Here is a 22,207-nt window from a genome sequence, read left to right on the forward strand (position 1 = left end):
AGAGCACAGCTCCTTTCAAAACAGTAGGTTCCAGTCCTGTGTAAGGAATGTAGGTTTTGTGAGACAAAAGAAACCTGAACAACTGTCTACAGCCTGTGGCCTAGAAACAAAACCTGAACTAAGTCCTCTCACAGAAAGAAACTTGTTTGTTAGGCTTTCTAAAATTTCAAGTTGCAAAATTTCTTGTTTTTACAGTTACTTTCCCCTACTCTCCGCCATTTTTGTGTGGTGTCAAATTTTAAATAAGTTATTGGGCAAAGTGATAAATTCCTATTATGCAGTGAGAACTTTTTATTTTACTGTTAGACTATGGGGTGATGATTTTTATAAAGTTTAACCATTCCCCTTTAAATCCTAACCTCCATTTGGGAATCCTGTCCCACACCTAAGTACAATGCAGAGAAAGACTGTATCAATGGATGAAATAAAGTTTTCTTTCCCATTTTGCTATGACAACTGGGTCCAACTGTAAAGAACATAAAACATCTGTACACCTAATACACCACAAAGAAGCTTACTGTAACAGTGCCACAATTAAGGCTGTGCCAGTAGTGATGGGCTCCCAAATGACCTGTATTTGAAAGAAAACAACTCTCTGACCTGCAGTAAGCAGAAAATATCACTTTGTAAAATGGACTTCCATATCAGTATATAAATATGAACATGCAGTTAATACTTTTAGCCCTGGTCTACACTAGGACTTTAGATCGAATTTAGCAGCGTTAAATCGATTTAAACCTGCACCCGTCCACACAATGAAGCCCTTTATTTCGACTTAAAGGGCTCTTAAAATCGATTTCCTTACTCCACCCCTGACAAGTGGATTAGCGCTTAAATCGACGTTGCCGGCTCGAATTTGGGGTACTGTGGACACAATTCGATGGTATTGGCCTCCGGGAGCTATCCCAGAGTGCTCCATTCTGACCGCTCTGGACAGCGCTCTCAACTCAGATGCACTGGCCAGGTAGACAGGAAAAGAACCGCGAACTTTTGAATCTCATTTCCTGTTTGGCCAGCGTGGCAAGCTGCAGGTGACCATGCAGAGCTCATCAGCAGAGGTGACCATGATGGAGTCCCAGAATCGCAAAAGAGCTCCAGCATGGACTGAACGGGAGGTACGGGATCTGATCGCTGTTTGGGGAGAGGAATCCGTGCTATCAGAACTCCGTTCCAGTTTTCGAAATGCCAAAACCTTTCTGAAAATCTCCCAGGGCATGAAGGACAGAGGCCATAACAGGGACCCGAAGCAGTGCCGCGTGAAACTGAAGGAGCTGAGGCAAGCCTACCAGAAAACCAGAGAGGCGAACGGCCGCTCTGGGTCAGAGCCCCAAACATGCCGCTTCTATGATGAGCTGCATGCCATTTTAGGGGGTTCAGCCACCACTACCCCAGCCGTGTTGTTTGACTCCTTCAATGGAGATGGAGGCAATACAGAAGTAGGTTTTGGGGACGAAGAAGATGATGAGGAGGAGGTTGTAGATAGCTCACAGCAAGCAAGCGGAGAAACCGGTTTTCCCGACAGCCAGGAACTGTTTCTCACCCTAGACCTGGAGCCAGTACCCCCCGAACCCACCCAAGGCTGCCTCCTGGACTCAGCAGGCGGAGAAGGGACCTCTGGTGAGTGTACCTTTTAAAATGCTATACATGGTTTAAAAGCAAGCATGTGAAAGGATTACTTTGCCCTGGCATTTGCGGTTCTGCCTTTGCAAAAGGTTTCTGGGGAGGGCAGCCTTATTTCGTCCTTCATGGTAGGACACTTTACCACTCCAGGCCAGCAACACGTACTGGGGAATCACTGTAGAACAAAGCATTGCAGTGTATGTTTGCTGGCATTCAACCAAAATCCGTTCACGCGGTGGGAGGAGGCAAAATGCGACCTTGTAACGAAAGCACATGTGCTATGTATGTAATGTTAACTTTCAAGGTTTACCCTGAAAGAGTGTAGCCACTGTTTTATAAAATGTGTCTTTTTAAATACCGCTGTCCCTTTTTTTTTCTCCACCAGCTGCATGTGTTTCAATGATCACAGGATCTTCTCCTTCCCAGAGGCTAGTGAAGCTTAGAAAGAAAAAAAAACGCACTCGCGATGAAATGTTCTCCGAGCTCATGCTGTCCTCCCACACTGACAGAGCACAGACGAATGCGTGGAGGCAAATAATGTCAGAGTGCAGGAAAGCACAAAATGACCGGGAGGAGAGGTGGCGGGCTGAAGAGAGTAAGTGGCGGGCTGAAGAGAGTAAGTGGCGGGCTGAAGACAGGGCTGAAGCTCAAAGGTGGCGGCAGCGTGATGAGAGGAGGCAGGATTCAATGCTGAGGCTGCTGCAGGACCAAACCAGTATGCTCCAGTGTATGGTTGAGCTGCAGCAAAGGCAGCTGGAGCACAGACTGCCACTGCAGCCCCTCTGTAACCAACCGCCCTCCTCCCCAAGTTCCATAGCCTCCACACCCAGACGCCCAAGAACACGGTGGGGAGGCCTCCGGCCAACCAGCCACTCCCCCACAGAGGATTGCCCAAAAAAAAGAAGGCTGTCATTCAATAAATTTTAAAGTTGTAAACTTTTAAAGTGCTGTGCTTAAAGTGCTGTGTGGCATTTTCCTTCCCTCCTCCACCACCCCTCCTGGGATACCTTGGTAGTCATCCCCCTATTTGTGTGATGAATGAATAACGAATGCATGACTGTGAAGCAGCAATGACTTTATTGGCTCTGCAAGCAATGATTAAAGGGAGGAGGGGAGGGTGGTTAGCTTACAGGGAAGTAGAGTGAACCAAGGGGCGGGGGGGTTCATCAAGGAGAAACAAACAGAACTTTTACACCGTAGCCTGGCCAGTCATGAAACTGTTTTTCAAAGCTTCTCTGATGCGTACCGCGCCCTCCTGTGCTCTTCTAACCGCCCTGGTGTCTGGCTGCGCGTAACCAGCAGCCAGGCAATTTGCCTCAACCTCCCACCCCGCCATAAACGTCTCCCCCTTACTCTCACAGATATTGTGGAGCACACAGCAAGCAGTAATAACAGTAGGAATATTGGTTTCGCTGAGGTCTAAGCGAGTCAATAAACTGCGCCAGCGCGCCTTTAAACGTCCAAATGCACATTCTACCACCATTCTGCACTTGCTCAGCCTGTAGTTGAACAGCTCCTGACTACTGTCCAGGCTGCCTGTGTACGGCTTCATGAGCCATGGCATTAAGGGGTAGGCTGGGTCCCCAAGGATAACTATAGGCATTTCAACATCCCCAACAGTTATTTTCTGGTCTGGGAATAAAGTCCCTTCCTGCAGCTTTTGAAACAGACCAGAGTTCCTGAAGATGCGAGCATCATGCACCTTTCCCGGCCATCCCACGTTGATGTTGGTGAAACGTCCCTTGTGATCCACCAGAGCTTGCAGCACTATTGAAAAGTACCCCTTGCGGTTTATGTACTCGGCGGCTTGGTGCTCCGGTGCCAAGATAGGGATATGGGTTCCATCTATGGCCCCACCACAGTTAGGGAATCCCATTGCAGCAAAGCCATCCACTATGACCTGCACATTTCCCAGGGTCACTACCCTTGATATCAGCAGATCTTTGATTGCGTGGGCTACTTGCATCACAGCAGCCCCCACAGTAGATTTGCCCACTCCAAATTGATTCCCAACTGACCGGTAGCTGTCTGGCGTTGCAAGCTTCCACAGGGCTATCGCCACTCGCTTCTCAACTGTGAGGGCTGCTCTCATCTTGGTATTCATGCGCTTCAGGACAGGGGAAAGCAAGTCACAAAGTTCCATGAAAGTGCCCTTACGCATGCGAAAGTTTCGTAGCCACTGGGAATCGTCCCAGACCTGCAACACTATGCGGTCCCACCAGTCTGTGCTTGTTTCCCGAGCCCAGAATCGGCGTTCCACAGCATGAACCTGCCCCATTAGCACCATGATGCATGCATTGGCAGGGCCCATGCTTTCAGAGAAATCTGTGTCCATGTCCTGATCACTCACGGGACCGCGCTGACGTCGCCTCCTCGCCCGGTATCGCGTTGCCATGTTCTGGTGCTGCATATACTGCTGAATAATGCGTGTGGTGGTTAATGTGCTCCTAATTGCCAAAGTGAGCTGAGCGGGCTCCATGCTTGCCGTGGTATGGCGTCCGCACAGAAAAAAGGCGCGGAACGATTGTCTGCCGTTGCTCTGACGGAGGGAGGGGCGACTGACGACACGGCTTACAGGGTTGGCTTCAGGGAGCTAAAATCAACAAAGGGGGTGCCTGTACATCAAGGAGTATTTCAGGCAGGACTGCACGGAGGGTTCCAATAAGAAATGGTGCACCTAAGTTATCGTTGTTATTGGAACAAGGAGGTTAGCCTGGCCTCTGATTGATACATGGCTAGATTTACCTCGCTGCACCTTCTCTGTGAGTGACTGCAGTGTGACCTAGAGGAATGAGTCCCCTAGACAGGGGAGGAGGCAAATGAGTACAAAACAAATCTGGTCTATTTCTTGTTTTGACCCACTCCATCTATCTTTTACATCTTTGGCTGGCAGCAGACGGTGCAGAAGGACTGCATGCCATCCACATCTCATGGCTGCTTGGCAGAAGATGGTACAGTACGCCTGCTAGCCATCCCCATCTCTTGCCTGCCTGGCAGAAGATGGTGCAATACGACTGCTAGCAATCCTCATCTCTTGCCTGCCTGGCAGAAGATGGTACAGTACGACTGCTAGCAGTCCGTATCGCCTGCCTGCTCACCATAAGACGGTTCAATAGGACTGACTGCAGGACTAAAGAGAATGACCTGGTCAAGTCACTCCAAATTTAGTCCCTGCGCCCATGTCTGCCCAGGCGCTCCCAGCCGACGCGGCCAGGAGCACCTCGGACACGATGAGGACGACTACCAGTCGTATTGCACCGTCTGCTGCCAGAAGGCAAGGGGTTGCTGCTACTGTGCAGCAAAGCCGTACCGCGTCTGCCAGCACCCAGGAGACATAGGGTGACGGTTACCTGAGCGGGCTCCATGCTTGCTGTGGTATGGCGTCTGCACAGGTAACTCAGGAAAAAAGGCGCGAAATGATTGTCTGCCCTTGCTTTCACGGAGGGAGGGAGGGAACGGGGGCCTGACGACACGTACCCAGAACCACCCGCGACAATGTTTTAGCCCCATCAGAGCGCTCCATTGTGACTGCTCTGGACAGCACTCTCAGATGCCCGATTGTTTGCCATTGCTCTGACGCTGGGAGGGGCGCTTACAGGGTTGGCTTCAGGGAGCTAAAATCAACAAAGGGGGTGGCTTTACATCAAGGAGTATTTCAGGCAGGACTTCACAGAGGGTTCCAATAAGAAATGGTGCACCTAAGTTATTGTCCTTATTGGAGCAAGAAGGTTAGCCTGGCCTCTGATTGATACATGGCTAGATTTACCTCGCTGCACCTTGACTGCAGTGTGATCTAGAAGAATGAGTCCCCTAGACAGGGGAGGGGGGGGAAGCAAATGAGTACAAAACAAATCTGGTCTATTTCTTGTTTTGACCCACTCCATCTATCTTTTACATCTTTGGCTGGCAGCAGACGGACTGCATGCCATCCACATCTCATGACTGCTCGGCAGAAGATGGTACAGCACGACTGCTAGCAGTCCGTATCGCCTGCCCGCTCACCATAAGACGGTTCAATAGGACTGACTGCAGGACTAAAGAGAATGACCTGGTCAAGTCACTCCAAATTTAGTCCCTGTGCCCATGTCTGCCCAGGCGCTCCTGATCGACCTCACAGAGGCGACCAGGAGCACCTCAGACATGACGATGACGGCTACCAGTCGTACTGTACCGTCTGCTGCCACAAGGCAAGGGGTTGCTGCTACTGTGTAGCAATGCCGTACCGCGTCTGCCAGCACCCAGGAGACATAGGGTGACGGTTACCTGAGCGGGCTCCATGCTTGCCATGGTATGGCGTCTGCACAGGTAACTCAGGAAAAAAGGCGCGAAATGATTGTCTGCCCTTGCTTTCACGGGGGGAGGGAGGGAACGGGAGGCTGACGATATGTACCCAGAACCACCCGCGACAATGTTTTAGCCCCATCAGGCATTGGGATCTCAACCCAGAATTCCAATGGGCAGCGGAGACTGCGGGAACTGTGGGATAGCTACCCACAGTGCAACGCTCCGGAAGTCGACGCTTGCCTCGGTACTGTGGAAGCGCTCCGCCGAGTTAATGCACTTAATGCACTTAGAGCATTTACTGTGGGGACACACACACTCGAATTTATAAAACCGATTTCTAAAAAACCGACTTCTATAAATTCGACCTTATTCCGTAGTGTAGACATACCCTTAAGCTGTAAAACTGTGATATTTGAAAGCTTCCCAATTTTGTCCGAAACTAAATAAAAACATGATGATTATTATTGTTTGTATTACTCTAGCACCTAAGAGCACTAGTCATGGACCAGATCTCCACAGGGTTAGGTGCTGTATAAACAATACAAAAAGATGGTCCCTATCCCAAGGGGCAACATAACATTACCTCACTATCTGCAGCTTTATCCTACATGGGTGCTACTTTAAAACTTGCCAACTGCCTTAGATAGATAAATAAGTACTGCAGTTCATTTTTGTCAGTATTTCATAGAACAGAATCATAGAAATGTAGATCTTGAAGTCTCTCCCCCTGCACTGAAGCAGGATTAAGAAACCTAATTGCAGCAGCCAAGGTGTTTCTCCTATTAAACATAGGAAAGAGAGTATTGCACATATTATTCTTATATATATTTATTTTAAGTGAAATTGGAAGATTGTTCAGTACTCTCAGTAGAAGGAACACTGCAAATACTGAGGTTATGTTATTTAGTCATCTACGGGAACTGACTTTTTTTTTTTTTTTTTTAAAGGGCTATTGATGATTCTTGTGCCCTCCAATTCCTGGCAGTGGTATTGGGAGCACTGTCTACACTGCTTCATTTTGCTAGGGGCACTCCTCCCAGTCAGTTTTCCACCTCTCATTCAGCTACAGCAAGCACAATGTAAGGAGTACAGCATGAATTTAGAGGCTGAAATGGTAGCCGTTTGCTCTTGGATACTATAAAAACCTCACTGACATAACAACATTAACCTGCAAGTACTTATAGAGTGAAAAACAATTCTTACAGACAAGTTGGAAAGGTTTCATCACAGTAATGCTAGCTCATGAACTCCCTAGATATGTATTTGCATATTCAACATTGTGTTAACTCCCAAAGAAATCCCCAAGCACATTATCACCATTCTCATATGTTCATATATTATTCCCTGTCCTCAACCCTTTGTCATCTTGTCTCTTCCAGACTGTAAGTTCTATGGAGCAGGGATTGTCACTCTCTGTTTGTACAGCACCCAGCACAACTGAGCCCCAGTCTTCACTGGGGCCTTCAGGGGCTACTGTAAATAAACGTATATTATAATATTAATCATCAACAACAATAATTAATCCACATAAGGGAGTTGGTTAAAGAAAACTACAGTTTAAATAAGCCACTCACGCAAGGTTAACAACAAATACATTTAAATGATATAAAGGTTTCAGAAAATGTGTTAAAACCCAGGTGTAAATCTCAGGGCTTGTCATGCATTAACGCTGTATAGACAAGCTGGGATGTAAATCTACAGCGCAATAGCTTGCCGCACACACAGTCGCCAAGTGGACCCTGCCGCTGTGCACTAAAAGCTTTGCCACGCATTTTGATCTACTGATGTTTGAAGTGGATTACGTTTGAAACAACAGTTGGTCAAAATGCACTGCAGAACTTTTAGTGCACAACAGCAAGGTCCATATGCCCAGGTAATGCGTGGCACGCTACAGCACTGTAGATTTGCACCCCAGCTTGCCATGCACAATCTCCCTCTGTATAGACATGCCCTAAAACTGATGGAGGTTGTGGTCCTGATAATGATCTAATTTACAAACATTTTACACCAGTGTAATCCATTGACTTCAGTGGAGCTACTGCCAATATACACTGCAACAGATAAGGATCAGCCCCTTTGAAGATATCCTGGGGCAGAATGGGAGGAATGAGAAGATGCATATAAGCTGAGCAGCCATTTCTAAGTGAGACAGGATTGGCTGAGCCCCTCCTTAGGATCAGAACAGGCCTCTGTAGCTGTGGCGCATGATCAAGTCGCGTAACGCTATCTGGCTCCAAGCCACATACATTATAGAGCCAAGAATTTGGTCTGCATCCCACTGTGCTTATATTTTTTGACACTGATTTGAATGGGAGCAGGCTCAAGCCCCCTGTGTCAAATTTATTATCTAGAAGCCGAGACCCATGCAATGTGACAGTCTTCTACACACCTCCAACCGTGTTGCCTTTTCAGTAGACTCTTGTGACTCTTCATCACACAACAAAAATGAGACCTTTTGTAATGAACTCCTCACAGCCTTTATTTCTTCATTAATCTTGTCTCTCTCGTGAATCTCAGACTGCACGGATTTTTTGTGTTTTTGAGCCTTTTGAGATAGCCTTAAAAAAAAAAAAAGATTTGCATTGGGAAAAAATTATTTGTCTCAATATTAATTAGAAAGTGAAACATTCCAAAAAGTATTCTGCAAAACTAAATGCTGATATTTAAAAATATACATTTAGAACCAAATCTGTGCCTTTAAATGCATGTCAGTATCTTGCCATGCTTACTTTTTGGTACTTAAGTCACTTTTGACTTCACGCTCTAAGTTTCTTTAGACATGTATCTTCAGATAAAAGTAAATACAGTATGTTTAGTCAAGCAAATTGGGTAGTCAGCCATCTAATTGTCCAATTTAGGCTTGACATAGAGCTTTCACAATTACCGTTGAGGTGTAGAGACATAGGCCTTGAAAAGTAGGTGCACAAAGATTTAGACATCAGAGAGCAAGTGTGAAGAAACACAAAAGTGTACAATTTTGCTCATAAATTTGGTAACTGGGTTGAGACCCCTTTGAAAACCTGGTACATGAGGCAGTAACGATGATAAAGATAAAAATGTGTACACAAATACATAGACGGAGGCTGATTTTCACAGATGCTGAACACCTGCAACATCCCTTCCAGTCAGTGGGAGCTGCAGGTCCTCAATACCACTAAAATTCAAGATTTTACATCCTTCACATAATTTTAGCCCATATTTGAAGTCCATTAAACTTTTTGAAACATTCTCTTAGTACGAAAAAAGAAAAGGAGTACTTGTGGCACCTTAGAGACTAACCAATTTATTTGAGCATAAGCTTTCGTGAGCTACAGCTCACTTCATCAGATGCATACTGTGAGCTGTAGCTCACGAAAGCTTATGCTCAAATAAATTGGTTAGCCTCTAAGGTGCCACAAGTCCTCCTTTTCTTTTTGCGAATACAGACTAACATGGCTGCTACTCTGAAACCTGTCTTAGTACGAAGAAAATGCAAGTGAGCCGAGTAAAACATTCTGCTATTACGTAGTTCTGTGTAAGATGTTTTTGCAGGGTAGTGTCTTGCACATACTTTTTACATCGATCTTGCATTACATGTATCTCGTATCGAATGGGAACGGCTGCTTTTCTCTCCGTGCTTTCAGGCACATTCAGGATGCTTCTTATACGATGAAGTAGTAAAAGCAATAACAGTTGCTCTCTGTCCATGTTTTCCTCGTAACAGTCCACATATTCTAGCAATTCTAAAAGTGCATCCGTGGAGGCCTTCTCTTTCTCTTTAGGACTTTCCGGTAGTTCTTCCTGAAGATTATCTAGAATTATTGCTTGCCGTTCCACCTAAATAAATAATACAAGTATGAGATAAAGTGTACTTTCTTCAGCATTTCACATTACACTATGTCCTTGTCATGCATATCAAACTCGCACTAACAGCAATGGGAGCTCAGTGTGCGGACTGAGAGCTCAGGGCTTGATCCTGCAGGGTACTGAGCACTTTAGTTCTGATCCAACAAAGCACATAAGCACATGCATAGTTCAAACCCAATGAGTAGCGCAACTTAATTCAGCAGTTCAGTCTATAAATATCGCCCGTGTTTACATTAAGAAAAGGTGATAGATAATGGGACAATCAGCTGGTGTAAACTGACATATCTCCACTGACTTCAGGGGAGCTATACTGATTTTCACCAGCCAAAGATTTGGCCCCGTAATCTTCTTTAAGCGTCCTGTTTTGTTATGTTTGTTCCCAAAATATTCTACAACCTGTTAAGCCACTCACTTCTTCGTTGACAAATTTCCATCCCTGTTTTAGCTCCTCACAATTAATCTCCCATTCTTTTGCAGCCTCGAGCAAACCAAGCCACTTTCCCCACAGTGCTGACACAATCCTGACAAGCGTGCAGTCACTTCCTTTGCACATCATGCTCAGGTCTCTTGAGTCCCGTCTCAACGTCATTAGATCCTCTTCAGCCGAAAGAAGGTTAGAGACCAAAACCTTGAAACAAATAATAAGCAGAACAATATTGCATATCAGGATATCTAACAAAACAATTCCTTATATGATTAGTCTTCTAGATTAAATAACAGATACTTTGTTGTCGGATGCCTAGATACTATATAATGAGCCAATTTTATATCAGATAACATAAGACAGACTGGGGTAAACCAGACAGAGAGAATCTTGCCAAGAGTTTGGAATATATACCAATGGAAATAGTATTTGCTTATACAATATCTACAATAGAGCACCAGTCTAACCACCTTTTACTTTATCCTCATAATGACATGGTGATAGCCATCTAGCTAAGGTTGACCTTTATAAACCTGATTTTCAACCTAACTTCCCCAAAAAGAAATCAATCCACCTGAGATTTCATATGCCACATCTCATTTTGAGTAAAGTTTTTCTGGAAGTTTTAGAAAAGCTCAAAAAGAGAACGTTTACATTATTGGGTGAAATCTTGGCTCCATCTAAGACAATGGCAAAACTTCCACTGATCTTCATGGGGCTAGGATTTCACCCCCAGCATTTAAGAAATTTTCTTATATTTGACTTTTTGAACATTCTCTCTTTTTTTTTTGGATCTTTGTTTTGTTGGTCATGCAGAGAAATGCCTTTTACCAGGGATGAAGGGTGGGGGGTTGTTTTTGTTTTCCAGGGGATTTTTGGACAGGAGGAGTAATTATTGGGGAATTACAGATATAAAATATAAAAAGCCTGTGATAGGGTGTACAATACAACAGTAGGACGGAAAAGGATTAAACTAGGGGTTCTTTAACACAGGGATGCGGACAGGAGGCAGGGGAAGGGCCTTAGGGAGGTAGGAGGGAAGAAACAGCGATCCCTTTCCCTCTCCTTCCATTCCAAGGAGAAAACAAGGTCAAGAATCTTCTGGGACTAGGCCCCAACCAAGAAGCATGGAGGAACTTGTGCTAAAAATAATACATTTGCGTGGATACAAAAATATCTGAAACACAGATAAAGTTTATTTGATAAACACTATGATATATACATCATATACGGCCTGTTTAAACCTAACCACAGGAAAACATAGGCCTACCAACTCCACTTCTACTCTTTGTGTTTCAAGACCTAATGAGTCTGTTTGGATCATTGTTTTGTACAGGGTTTTGTAGCTACTTCAGAGTCACGCTTACCTTGCTTTGTTCCAAGTACTCCAGAGCTTCCTTATAAGACGTTGGAATTTGGGACAAAGATTGTCCAAGCATCTTTTCTAGATCATTAATATTAGCATATACCTTCTCTTTGATTTTTGTGTAGCTTCTGTATTTTTCAAAGCACCTATGAAACACAATTAGCAAACTACTCAAACTTTACCATAGCTCCTCCTTGCCTCAGTTTTAATGCACGGTGTAATCATAAATGTAACAAACAAACAAATATATCTTTTAAAGCACTACTTGCCAAATATTTTAGGTTTGATATCAGAGATACCTCAATTTTTGAGGTGTACAAAGGCCTCCAGATACCAACTGTTTTTTTTTCTTTTACCCACTACTCTGTTGCAAAGAAATAATTTATATGAACATATACACACACCAATTGTGTATGTAGGACCTGAAGACTTTCATGTTCTCCTGTCGCTCAGCCAGGAAACAGCCCAGAAGAACAAGTCCTGTTCCCAGAGTAGCTTTTCACATTATTATTGACATAATCAAAGACATTAGATCACACGCAAAGAATTAAACAAACAAAAAAAGCAAAAAGATAAAATGAGCTTTCGGAACACGTCTCTGAGGGCCAGGAGCAGAAGACACTGTGGTCTGGGTGTTGATTTTGCCTTGACTATCTCCAGTTACTAAAATGGCCTCTGAAAGGGGCACATTAGGCTAACTGCTGTACCAGAGGCGAAGCCTGGGATTATGGAGGTGCTCTGTCTCTCTGTTTGATCCCTGCACCAGACTCGGTGCTGGAATCATCATAGAATCATAGAATATCAGGGTTGGAAGGGACCCCAGAAGGTCATCCAGTCCAACCCCCTGCTCAAAGCAGGACCAATTCCCAGTGGATGATACACTTATTTGAATACATTCAAAAAGAATGCTTTATACATGAATTTAAATATACCTAGTCTAGAGTAATTTTCACACATTAGAATAGCATCTGGGAACAGTGTGTATTTGCATAGAGCCCTTTTTATTAAGGATCCATCACAGGAGAAACAAGATTCCACATTTACTGTCATAGATTCATAGATATTAAGGTCAGAAGGGACCATTATGATCATCTAGTCTGACCTCCTGCACAACGCAGGCCACAGAATCAATCGTCTTCCTTGTATCATTGCCTACATAGATCACTTAAACCTACCTCTGCATATCAGTTCTCTTCCTTTGCGCCTTCTCCCTTAGTATTGAATTCTTAGTGACTAGTTCACTTAAAGTATTTTTCAGTTGTGGTTTGGCTCTTGGTTTAATTATGTTTTCCAGTTTGGAGGTCAGATCCTCTATGTCTGCCTTTGCAGACTCAAATTCTTCTGGTTTCCAATGTAGAATTTGGCAGGACTCTTCTAGACTACCAAGGTCAACTTTTGCTGAGAGAATTCTGATTTCATATTCAGTGAGGAGATCCACAGCCCTTTGGACAGCTTTGGTATAAAGCTTAACATTCTCATGAGCTTCGTCTATGGCATTCTGAAAGCATTTAAGAGACAAAAAGATCAATCAAGAAAAACTGCAGGACACAATGGATAGCAAAACAGCCATTTCAGAGAAATGACATGAGTCGACCTGGCAGGTGATGCTGTCAGAGGCCACTGAGGGTATGTCTATGTGGGGATAAAAACTCACAGCTGACCCAGGCCAACTGACTTGGAGTCACAGGGCTCAGGCGCCAGGGCTGAAAAATTTTTGCTCCCTGCGTGCCTCTGGAATGGCGCAAAAGAAGTGCAGCAGGCCAGAGAATCTGGCACGGTTTGATTATAATAAGTTTAACACAAATAATTTCTTTGTTCATTGGCATCATAATCTGAAAAGTAACCAATAATCCAACCACTCCTGAAACAGCTATGAAAGCTTCAATCTAATTCAGTTACTTGACTTAATAGAGTATCTACAAGCCATGAAAATATTAACACTGGAGAAAACTAGAGGATACTCCTGGACAGCTAATCAAGACTTACAAAAGGATGTACAATCTTATTTATTCTTATTAAAGATACTTACTACACGGGAAGCAATATCTGTCTTCAGCTGTATTTCAAGATCTTCCAGTTCATCTAATTTTGCTTCTACACCATCAATAAAATAAGATTTTTCTTCTTGCTTTTCTTTCTCTTTACCCATTAGATCTTTCAGGGCACAAAATTCTGCTTGCACCCTGTCTTGCATTGCTTCACAATGCATCTTTTCATACTGAATTTTTTTCATTTCCAAGTCTACCAGAAGTGGCTGCTGAAACTCAGATTTAATCTGCTTTATGGTATGTAATGTGTGTTCCAATTTGCTCTGGAAATCTTGTTTATTTATATACTCTGCCTGAAGATCCACTATCATGTTTTGGAAAAATTGATGCAACCCATCAATATCTTCCTCCAGGCTCTTTATTTGCTGCGTCTTAGCCTCTTTGAGTGATCCATCAAAGACTTCATTTATATTTAATTGATTTACTGCCTCCTGGATTAAGTACCTGATTTGTTGAACTCTCTGGCATAAAATCTGTGCTGATATAAAATTGGTTTCTGTGGAAGAGCCAGGGTTATTTGTTAGTATTTCAGCTTCATTCTTTATACTGGATGTCATGGCCTGGATTTCATTTAGCAATGCTTGATGCCTGTCATATTTTATAACAAAGTTGTCAAAGCATTTAATCTTCTCTTCAAGTTTATTTTTAATTTCAAGAAATTGAGTTTGCAATTCATCATGGTGTGAAGTGTCCCAATTTAGGTTTATACAGTCAAATATTTCCTTGTACTTCGCTATTTGTAACAAACTAGATTGAATAGCTAAGGTTCTCTCTTTAAGCACATTGAGTTTATCCTTACCTTCCTCTTTTACACTTAATATTTCCTCTCTCTCCAGTTTCAATACATCACACCATAGATCACTAAGCTCCTGATGCAATAAAGTTATTCTTTCAGAGAGATCTGTGTAGATAGCTATCTTTTTTTCCACTGCATGGCATTTATTCTGGATTAACCTCTGTATCTTCCTAGCTCTATTCTTAAGGCATCTTAACTGGTCAGTTAAAAATAATTGTTCAAATATGTTTAGTTCCCCACGTGAGTGCTGACTCTCTTGGAGATGTGATGAGATGAGACCTTCCATCTCCTGTATTTCCTCTAAAAGCTCCTTTAAAATGACATGTAGATTGCCTAGCTCAGAGCACTTGATTGTTTGATTTATGTCGGGAATGGTCAGCGTCTCAGCACGGTGAAGCTGGCTGTGAACTCTTTCTATGTCTGCAATAAGCCTCTGCCTTTTTTCCAGTTGGAATTCTAGCTGTTGTAATCTTTGAGCTGATTTTAAAACAAGCGCCTGGTATGAATTCTGTAATTCTTGTAAAAGGGCGCTCAGATCAGTAACTTCCTCTGGATTCAAATCAGGAATGATACACTGGGTCTCATCAGCCAGTGACACAATAGCAGACTCTTTGTCTACAGCTACACTGTTCACAGCCTTGCAATTTCTGATCTGTATTTTAATATCATCTGGGGAAAGTGCTGCCTTCTGATCAAGAGAAAACAATGAACCTTTGACCCATGATATATTCTCTTTCATCCTTCTCATGATTTCATACTTCTTGGGATCAGAGCTAAGGATCTGTACATCCTCCTGAGGAGTTTGGTGCTCCAATACTTCCAACTGATTCTGCAAATCATTTATTGAATTTTCCAAAGTTTTCTTTTCTTCCTCACTCCAAATCCTTTTCATCTGCAGCTCAGTGCTTCTTTTTAACAAAGAAACACTGTGTTTAATGGCTTGTAGCTCTGAGGTCCAAAGTACTGGATATTTGTTTTTTTGTCCATCTGGGGAACTCAACCCAGCTTGTAAATGCTGCTGGTGCTCTATCAACTTTTGAATGTCCTGTGCTTTGTTCATGAGAAGGTTAAATTCATCAATTTCTGAGACAACTTGATAATGTTTCTTTTGCACTGATTGCTCTATGTGTTCCCACCATCGCTCAAGTTGTTTCACTTGACTTTCTGTTAATTCCTTATCTATGCATGTCAGATACCTAGATAAATTATCTCGTTCAGTTTTCAGCTTGTTTAAAATGTCTCTCTCCTTCTGTACTGAATCCATACATTTTTTTATTTTTTCCAGAACAGTGTTGCTCATAGGGCCCCTGTCAATAAAATTATCAAGATTTAAAACAATCTTCCAGAATTAGAATTAGAAGCATTAGACACGTTTTTAAATGATAATTTTGTTGTATACCCACCAACCAGAAAATTGTTCACTCACAAAAGTAATCAATATACATTTTCATTATTTAAAATGTTCTTACCCTGGTCATTTTATACTTTTTACAGTATACAGTTATTTCCTACATAATCCCAGGAAGAGTTGACTATCCTTTCAAATTACTGCAATAACAATAACTTCCAGTGTATGAACCGCATAGGAATAATATTCACTAACGTAATGTGTGCAGTTCTTTAGAAGAGTTATCTTGTAGCCCACTTTTAAAGCTAAACAAAAAGTAAACTTCAATAACAATTTTAAATCACTTGTGGGTAAATTAAGACTGTTGTATAGTAACCTCCAATGTAAAAATTAATGTAAAAGTTTGGAATCAATTATAAGATTCCCATTTATTGAGGTTGAATCAATCCATTTGATTCAGTCAATAAGACTTTTGCTCCTAAGACTGCTTTTGAAAATCCCACCTTAAATCCATTTAATAGCTTACATTTTAATTCAATTCTGTGCAACCACTTAAAGATAAACAAATAATTCCATAAGTAATTTCTAAAGTGTTTTCAAATAAACCGGCTCATTATTATGATTTATAGGTTAGTTCCATACCTTGAAAGCTAACTTGAAAAACATACTAAATATTGAAGTGTACTGGTTATCTTTGGCTTAGTACTGGCAGATTTCATTCTGACTACAGAAAATAACACTTTCCCTATCAGTTAAAGTTCATTTGCAGAATATGAAAATATTTCAGTAAACAGCAAATAGGTACCTGATCTCTTAATGGGTCAGATTTTTTAAAATAATACCATTTAGGAGGTTCTGGGACAAAATTGGGGATCGGTCCTGCTTTGAGCAGGGGGTTGGACTAGATGACCTTCTGAGGTCCCTTCCAACTCTAATATTCTATGAATCTATGAATCTTTTGCCTCCTATTTCTGTCATTTGTTAACAAAGAAAGATGGCAATCTGTTTTGTATCTGCCATGCCTTTGGAAAAAATATTTTAATAATACAGCACTTAGACTGTAAGTTTTTCAGGGTAGGGACCATCTGTTTGTTATGTGTCTGTAAAGCATGTAACTCAATGAAGCCGAGATCTCTAGATGCTAGCATAGCAAAAAGTAATAAATAATAATAATAGTTTTCATAGCCATTGCTACTGAAGTGCCCTAGATGCAATGTAATGTTATTACCAATATACTAATGTACTGGTTTGGACTAAACCAATTTTTGCTCCTTATATAACTTCAGTTAAATCGATACAGTGCCATATTCAGATTTTCGTTATACCAGAACACAACTGTAGTAACTTCATGTAGGTTGATTTACATCAGTTACACTGATGTAACAGAGATTGGAGTCTGGCCCCCAGAGAGTAAACTGAAAAAGTTCCTTGTACTTACGTTTTTATGTTTTCTTTTTCTGTTGATAAACTCTTCATTGAAGACTGAACAGCAGACAGATTTTCCTGATAATCGTTAACTAGATGATAATGGTGTTGCTTAACCTTCTTAATGGCTTCCAATTCTTGAAGCAATCTGTCCCAGCAAGAAACCATATATTCTGTGGTGTGCAGGTTTGATGTACTCATTTCTGTTGCATTGGGGGACACTTCTTGCCTCAGAGACAAAGCTGTGGCTCTCTGTTTTTCCAGTTCAGCGTATAAATTCTACAATCACATCCACACACAGTGAAAAAAGAAAGATAATTAAATAGAATTTTCACCATTTTTACTTCCTACTGTCTTTACAAAATATGGTTAAAATTTTCACATTTGTGTACACATGAACACATGCATGCTCAGTTACATCTGAGCATACACACAGATGCACATGCATGTACAAACACATATAATCACACATATATGTACAATTGCACATCAGCAGGCACGTATAAAGTCGGTATATTTGCATGCAAAGACAAACATTTACAGACATGTAGTTTATGCAGATGGATTTACAAAGACTATGTTTTCACACAATTGATCATAGAATCATAGAAATGTAGGGCTTAAAAGGGACCTTGAGAAGTCATCATATCCAGCCCATTGCACTGAGGCAGGACCAAGTAATCCTAGACCATCCCTGACAGATGTTTGTCCAATGGTTTATTAAAAACCTCCAATGAAGATTCCATAACTTCCATTGGAAGCCTATTCCAGAACTTAACTACCCTTACAGTTAGAAATTTTTTCCTAATATCTAGTTTAAATTGCCCTCGCTGCACATTAAGCCCATTGTTTTTGTGGGTATGGAGAACAATTAATCACTATACTCTATAAAACAGCTCTTAATATATTTGAAGATTTTTATCAGGGCTTTTCTCAAGACTAAATGTGCCCAGTTTTTTTCAACCTTTCCTCTTAGGTCAGGTTTTCTACACCTTTCATCATTTTTCTTGCTCTCCACTGGACTCTCTCCAATTTGTCCACATCCTGCCTAAACTGTGGCACCCAGAATTGGACACAGCACTGCAGGCAAGTGCCGAGTAGAGCCGGATATCCACCAATGTGATATATGCCATCATGTGCCAGCAATCATATATGTGATATATGCCATCATGTGCCAGCAATCATATATCATATATGCCATCATGTGCCAGAAATGCCCCTCTGCCATTTACATTGGTCAAACTGGACAGTCTCCACGTAAAAGAATAAATGGACACAAATCAGATGTCAAGAATTATAACATTCATAAACCAGTCGGAGAACACTTCAATCTCTCTGGTCACGCAATCACAGACATGAAGGTCGCTATCTTAAAACAAAAAAACTTCAAATCCAGACTCCAGCGAGAAATTGCTGAATTGGAATTCATTTGCAAATTGGATACTATTAATTTAGGCTTAAATAGAGACTGGGAGTGGCTAAGTCATTATGCAAGGTAGCCTATTTCCCCTTGTTTTTTCCTACCCCCCCCCGCCCCAGATGTTCTGGTTTAACTTGGATTTAAACTTTGAGAGTGGTCAGTTTGGATGAGCTATTACCAGCAGGAGAGTGAGTTTGTGTGTGTATGGGGGTGGGGGGGTGAGAAAACCTGGATTTGTGCTGGAAATGGCCCACCTTGATTATCATGCACATTGTAGGGAGAGTGGTCACTTTGGATGAGCTATTACCAGCAGGATAGTGAGTTTGTGTGTGGGGTTTTTGGGAGGGGGGTGAGAGAACCTGGATTTGTGCAGGAAATGGCCCAACTTGATTATCATGCACATTGTGTAGAGAGTTGTCACTTTGGATGGGCTGTCACCAGCAGGAGAGTGAATTTGTGTGGGGGGGTGGAGGGTGAGAAAACCTGGATTTGTGCTGGAAATGGCCCAACTTGATGATCACTTTAGATAAGCTATTACCAGCAGGACAGTGGGGTGGGAGGAGGTATTGTTTCATATTCTCTGTGTGTATATAAAGTCTGCTGCAGTTTCCACGGTATGCATCCGATGAAGTGAGCTGTAGCTCACGAAAGCTCATGCTCAAATAAATTGGTTAGTCTCTAAGGTGCCACAAGTACTCCTTTTCTTTTTGCGAATACAGACTAACACGGCTGTTACTCTGAAACCTGTCAAAAAGAAAAGGAGTACTTGTGGCACCTTAGAGACTATTAGTCTCTAAGGTGCCACAAGTACTCCTTTTCTCTTTGAGTATAGTCTTTCATCCAGTTGTGCACCCACTTCATAGTAATTTCATCTAGATCACATTTCCCTAGTTTGCTTACAAGGATGTCATGCGGAACTGTGTCATCAGTCCAATGTAGAATGGGACTACATGCAACAGTTTAATAGTTTTGTGATTATATTATACCACATTGAATAAACTCAGCTATGTAATTAGTGAGGGAATGAGTTTGCTGGCTCCATACCTCTATCTCTTTTAGTTGCTCATTTACTAACACAACATCCAATTCTGCAGTTTGATTTTTCAGCTCAGAGACCTTTTGTTCCTCCTCAATATATTCAGCATTTGCTTGGGCTTCAGGAAGAAGCTGTTTCTGGAAAACCATTTCCACATTTGAACCCTGGAATGTAAAACGGGATTTTTCATTCTGCAATATACATAACAATGTAGCATCTCTACGTTTATTCTTACTACTTAGCCCCATGTGTTCCGGCTATGCCCAAATCCTGCCACTCTTTCCTCCACAGCATCTCTATAACTCATTCCTTTATTTCTGTCCCTCCAGCTAAAATTCTCATACAGACCCTTGTCCTCTCCTGCCTGGATTAGCTCAGCCTGCTCTTCTATGGTCTCCCAGGTCATTCACTAATACAGTTCATACAAGTGCTAAGATGTTGCCCATCAGTCTGATCAAGTCATCACCACCCCCAGCTTACCCTCCTCCACTGCATCTTCTTCAGGCTATTTATCACTGTCTTCAAAGTCCTGCTTAACTCTCTCCCACCCTACTCATCTTCTCGTTTCACTTTGCTCCCAAGCCCCCTTTGTTTAGCAGTGATGCCAGCCTCAGCACATCATTGGTTTCCTTCATCATAACCATCTCCATGCTCCCCATACATGGAATGCCCTTTCTTGACCATTTGCAAGGACACTATCTTCTCCATGAGCTGAAAGATAATGGCAAGTTTGAGGAGTATTTGCGAATAGTCTATATATTGAGGTTGATAGGGAGGATGGCCTTGTGATTAGGGCACTGGACAGGGAAAGGGGTTCAATTCATGGTACTGCCACCAACTCCTTGTATGACCTTGGGCAAATCTCCTAAATCTCTCTGTGCCTCAATTCCCCATCTGTAAAATGGAGATAATACTACTTCCCTTCCCCAACTCTTTATTTAGATTGTAAGCTCTTCAGGGCAGGGACTATCTCTGACTATGAGTATGTACAGAACCTAGCACAATGAGGCCCTGGTATCACCAGGTGGCACCATAATATAAATAATAATACAAATATCTTGTGTCAGCACAACACTGTATTACTAAGAGGTGTCCAAGTATCACCTTGGCCACCTGGTTTATCTGTTGTACTACCACCCACAACCTTCTGTCTGTCTCTGTTTATACCGTGAGCTCCTCAAGGCAGGGTCCGTGCCATCTGTTCAGTCTGGAAAGTGCCTTGCACATAAGTTACTATCAGAAATAAATAAGATAATAACAACAATAATTAACACTCTTCTTGTTACCTTTTCACTGTGAACCAAATATATCCAGTCAGAAAAATCAAATAACCAGGGAACTTTTCCATTTACCCTAACTACACAGCTACAGCAATTGTATCTACTGAGACAGAAACACCAGGTTTCATTTTAAGAGGCCCTGAAGGGCCATGAAATTGAAGGAAATGAAAAAAGTCAGCTAGCTGTCAGAGAGTCAATGGGAAGACAGCATCATCAGATGGAACAGAAGTCACAAACATGAAGAAACAAGTGAAATGAAAGTAGGAAAAATGCAGGATGGTGTTATATGGTGTACATTTCCCTTCATATGTATGTGGAGTTTCAGCTACACATGCTGAGGCCCAGCCTAACACAGCCAGACAAGGGAGTAATTCCTCTCCCCCAAATCTCCCCTGCACAGCAGAGTTACTGCTCCCAACATTGCAGCTTGAGCACAGCGGGGGCTGGAGCTGCAAATGCAGTACTTCCTTCACCCCCAAGAAGTTGCAGGGAAGAGGCAGAGGAGAATAGGTCGCGGGCAGTCTTGGCTCCATTGCCAAACATACCAGCCAGCAGAGCCAAACCAGCATAAGGGTGGAAATATCCTGCGCTTATCATATAGCCCTTTTTCCTGTATGATAAGTTACTTCTCTGCAGGAGCAAGGAAGAAATGCTACCTCTCTGACTCACAATTCCTTCCCAGGACACCTCCTAAGGCCATAGAGCTACATGCCACCTCTCATACAGGGTAACGAACAAAGGCTAACTCCTGCCCTAAGGTACTTACCATATATCATGGACCATCAGTCCAACCCACTGTTTATAAAGAAAGCTCCACTCACTGCACTCAAGAAACTGTTCCAAAAGTTTACATAACAAGCAACCTTCAGGGGCTCCATCACAGTCAGTGGTAAAAAAATGGAATTGGGGGTTTGAAATGATCAGGGGGATCATTGCAGTGCCACAGCAGAGACAGTGCAAGAAACCAGTGACTTTAGAACTTTGCTTTACGGTTGTTTCCTGCCAGTTCCATATTAGGAATGTGGATGCATGATTAGTGAGCTTTTAGCACTGGTACCTTTCTAGAACTGTGTGTTTTCCAAGTCATGATTTTATTTACAGGGCATCAGTATAATGTAACTACTTAAGAAAAACTACCTGGTACCTAGGATGGCTTAACTGGTAAATACAATGCAAAGGTTCTGGGGGATTATCATGCAGTCAGACTTATTAATGACCCAATTCTGCAACTGATATACCCTAAAATTACATTTTCTTCAGTCCTACACATGGAATGAATACAGGACTGGCCCACAGTAGAAACAGAATTACAAT

The 22,207-nt window shown here is 42.3% G+C and overlaps 1 protein-coding gene across 10 annotated transcripts in view; it reads right to left on the reverse strand.

Annotated features, from left to right (window-relative positions):
• Positions 1-22,207, reverse strand: part of SYNE2 (spectrin repeat containing nuclear envelope protein 2) — a 261,703-nt gene that overhangs the window by 147,533 nt on the left and 91,963 nt on the right. For all 10 annotated transcript variants that reach the window (XM_075129940.1, XM_075129946.1, XM_075129941.1 and 7 more), the window contains exons 47-54: positions 19,622-19,777; positions 17,171-17,436; positions 13,570-15,691; positions 12,716-13,038; positions 11,542-11,686; positions 10,163-10,378; positions 9,455-9,720; positions 8,294-8,462 (exon numbers count right to left, since the gene is read on the reverse strand). In XM_075129940.1, the coding sequence (XP_074986041.1) occupies positions 8,294-8,462; positions 9,455-9,720; positions 10,163-10,378; positions 11,542-11,686; positions 12,716-13,038; positions 13,570-15,691; positions 17,171-17,436; positions 19,622-19,777 (3,663 nt within the window). The remainder of the gene's footprint in view (positions 1-8,293; positions 8,463-9,454; positions 9,721-10,162; positions 10,379-11,541; positions 11,687-12,715; positions 13,039-13,569; positions 15,692-17,170; positions 17,437-19,621; positions 19,778-22,207) is intronic.

This window comes from Caretta caretta, chromosome 6 (assembly GCF_965140235.1).
Source record: "Caretta caretta isolate rCarCar2 chromosome 6, rCarCar1.hap1, whole genome shotgun sequence".
NCBI lineage: Eukaryota > Metazoa > Chordata > Testudines > Cheloniidae > Caretta > Caretta caretta.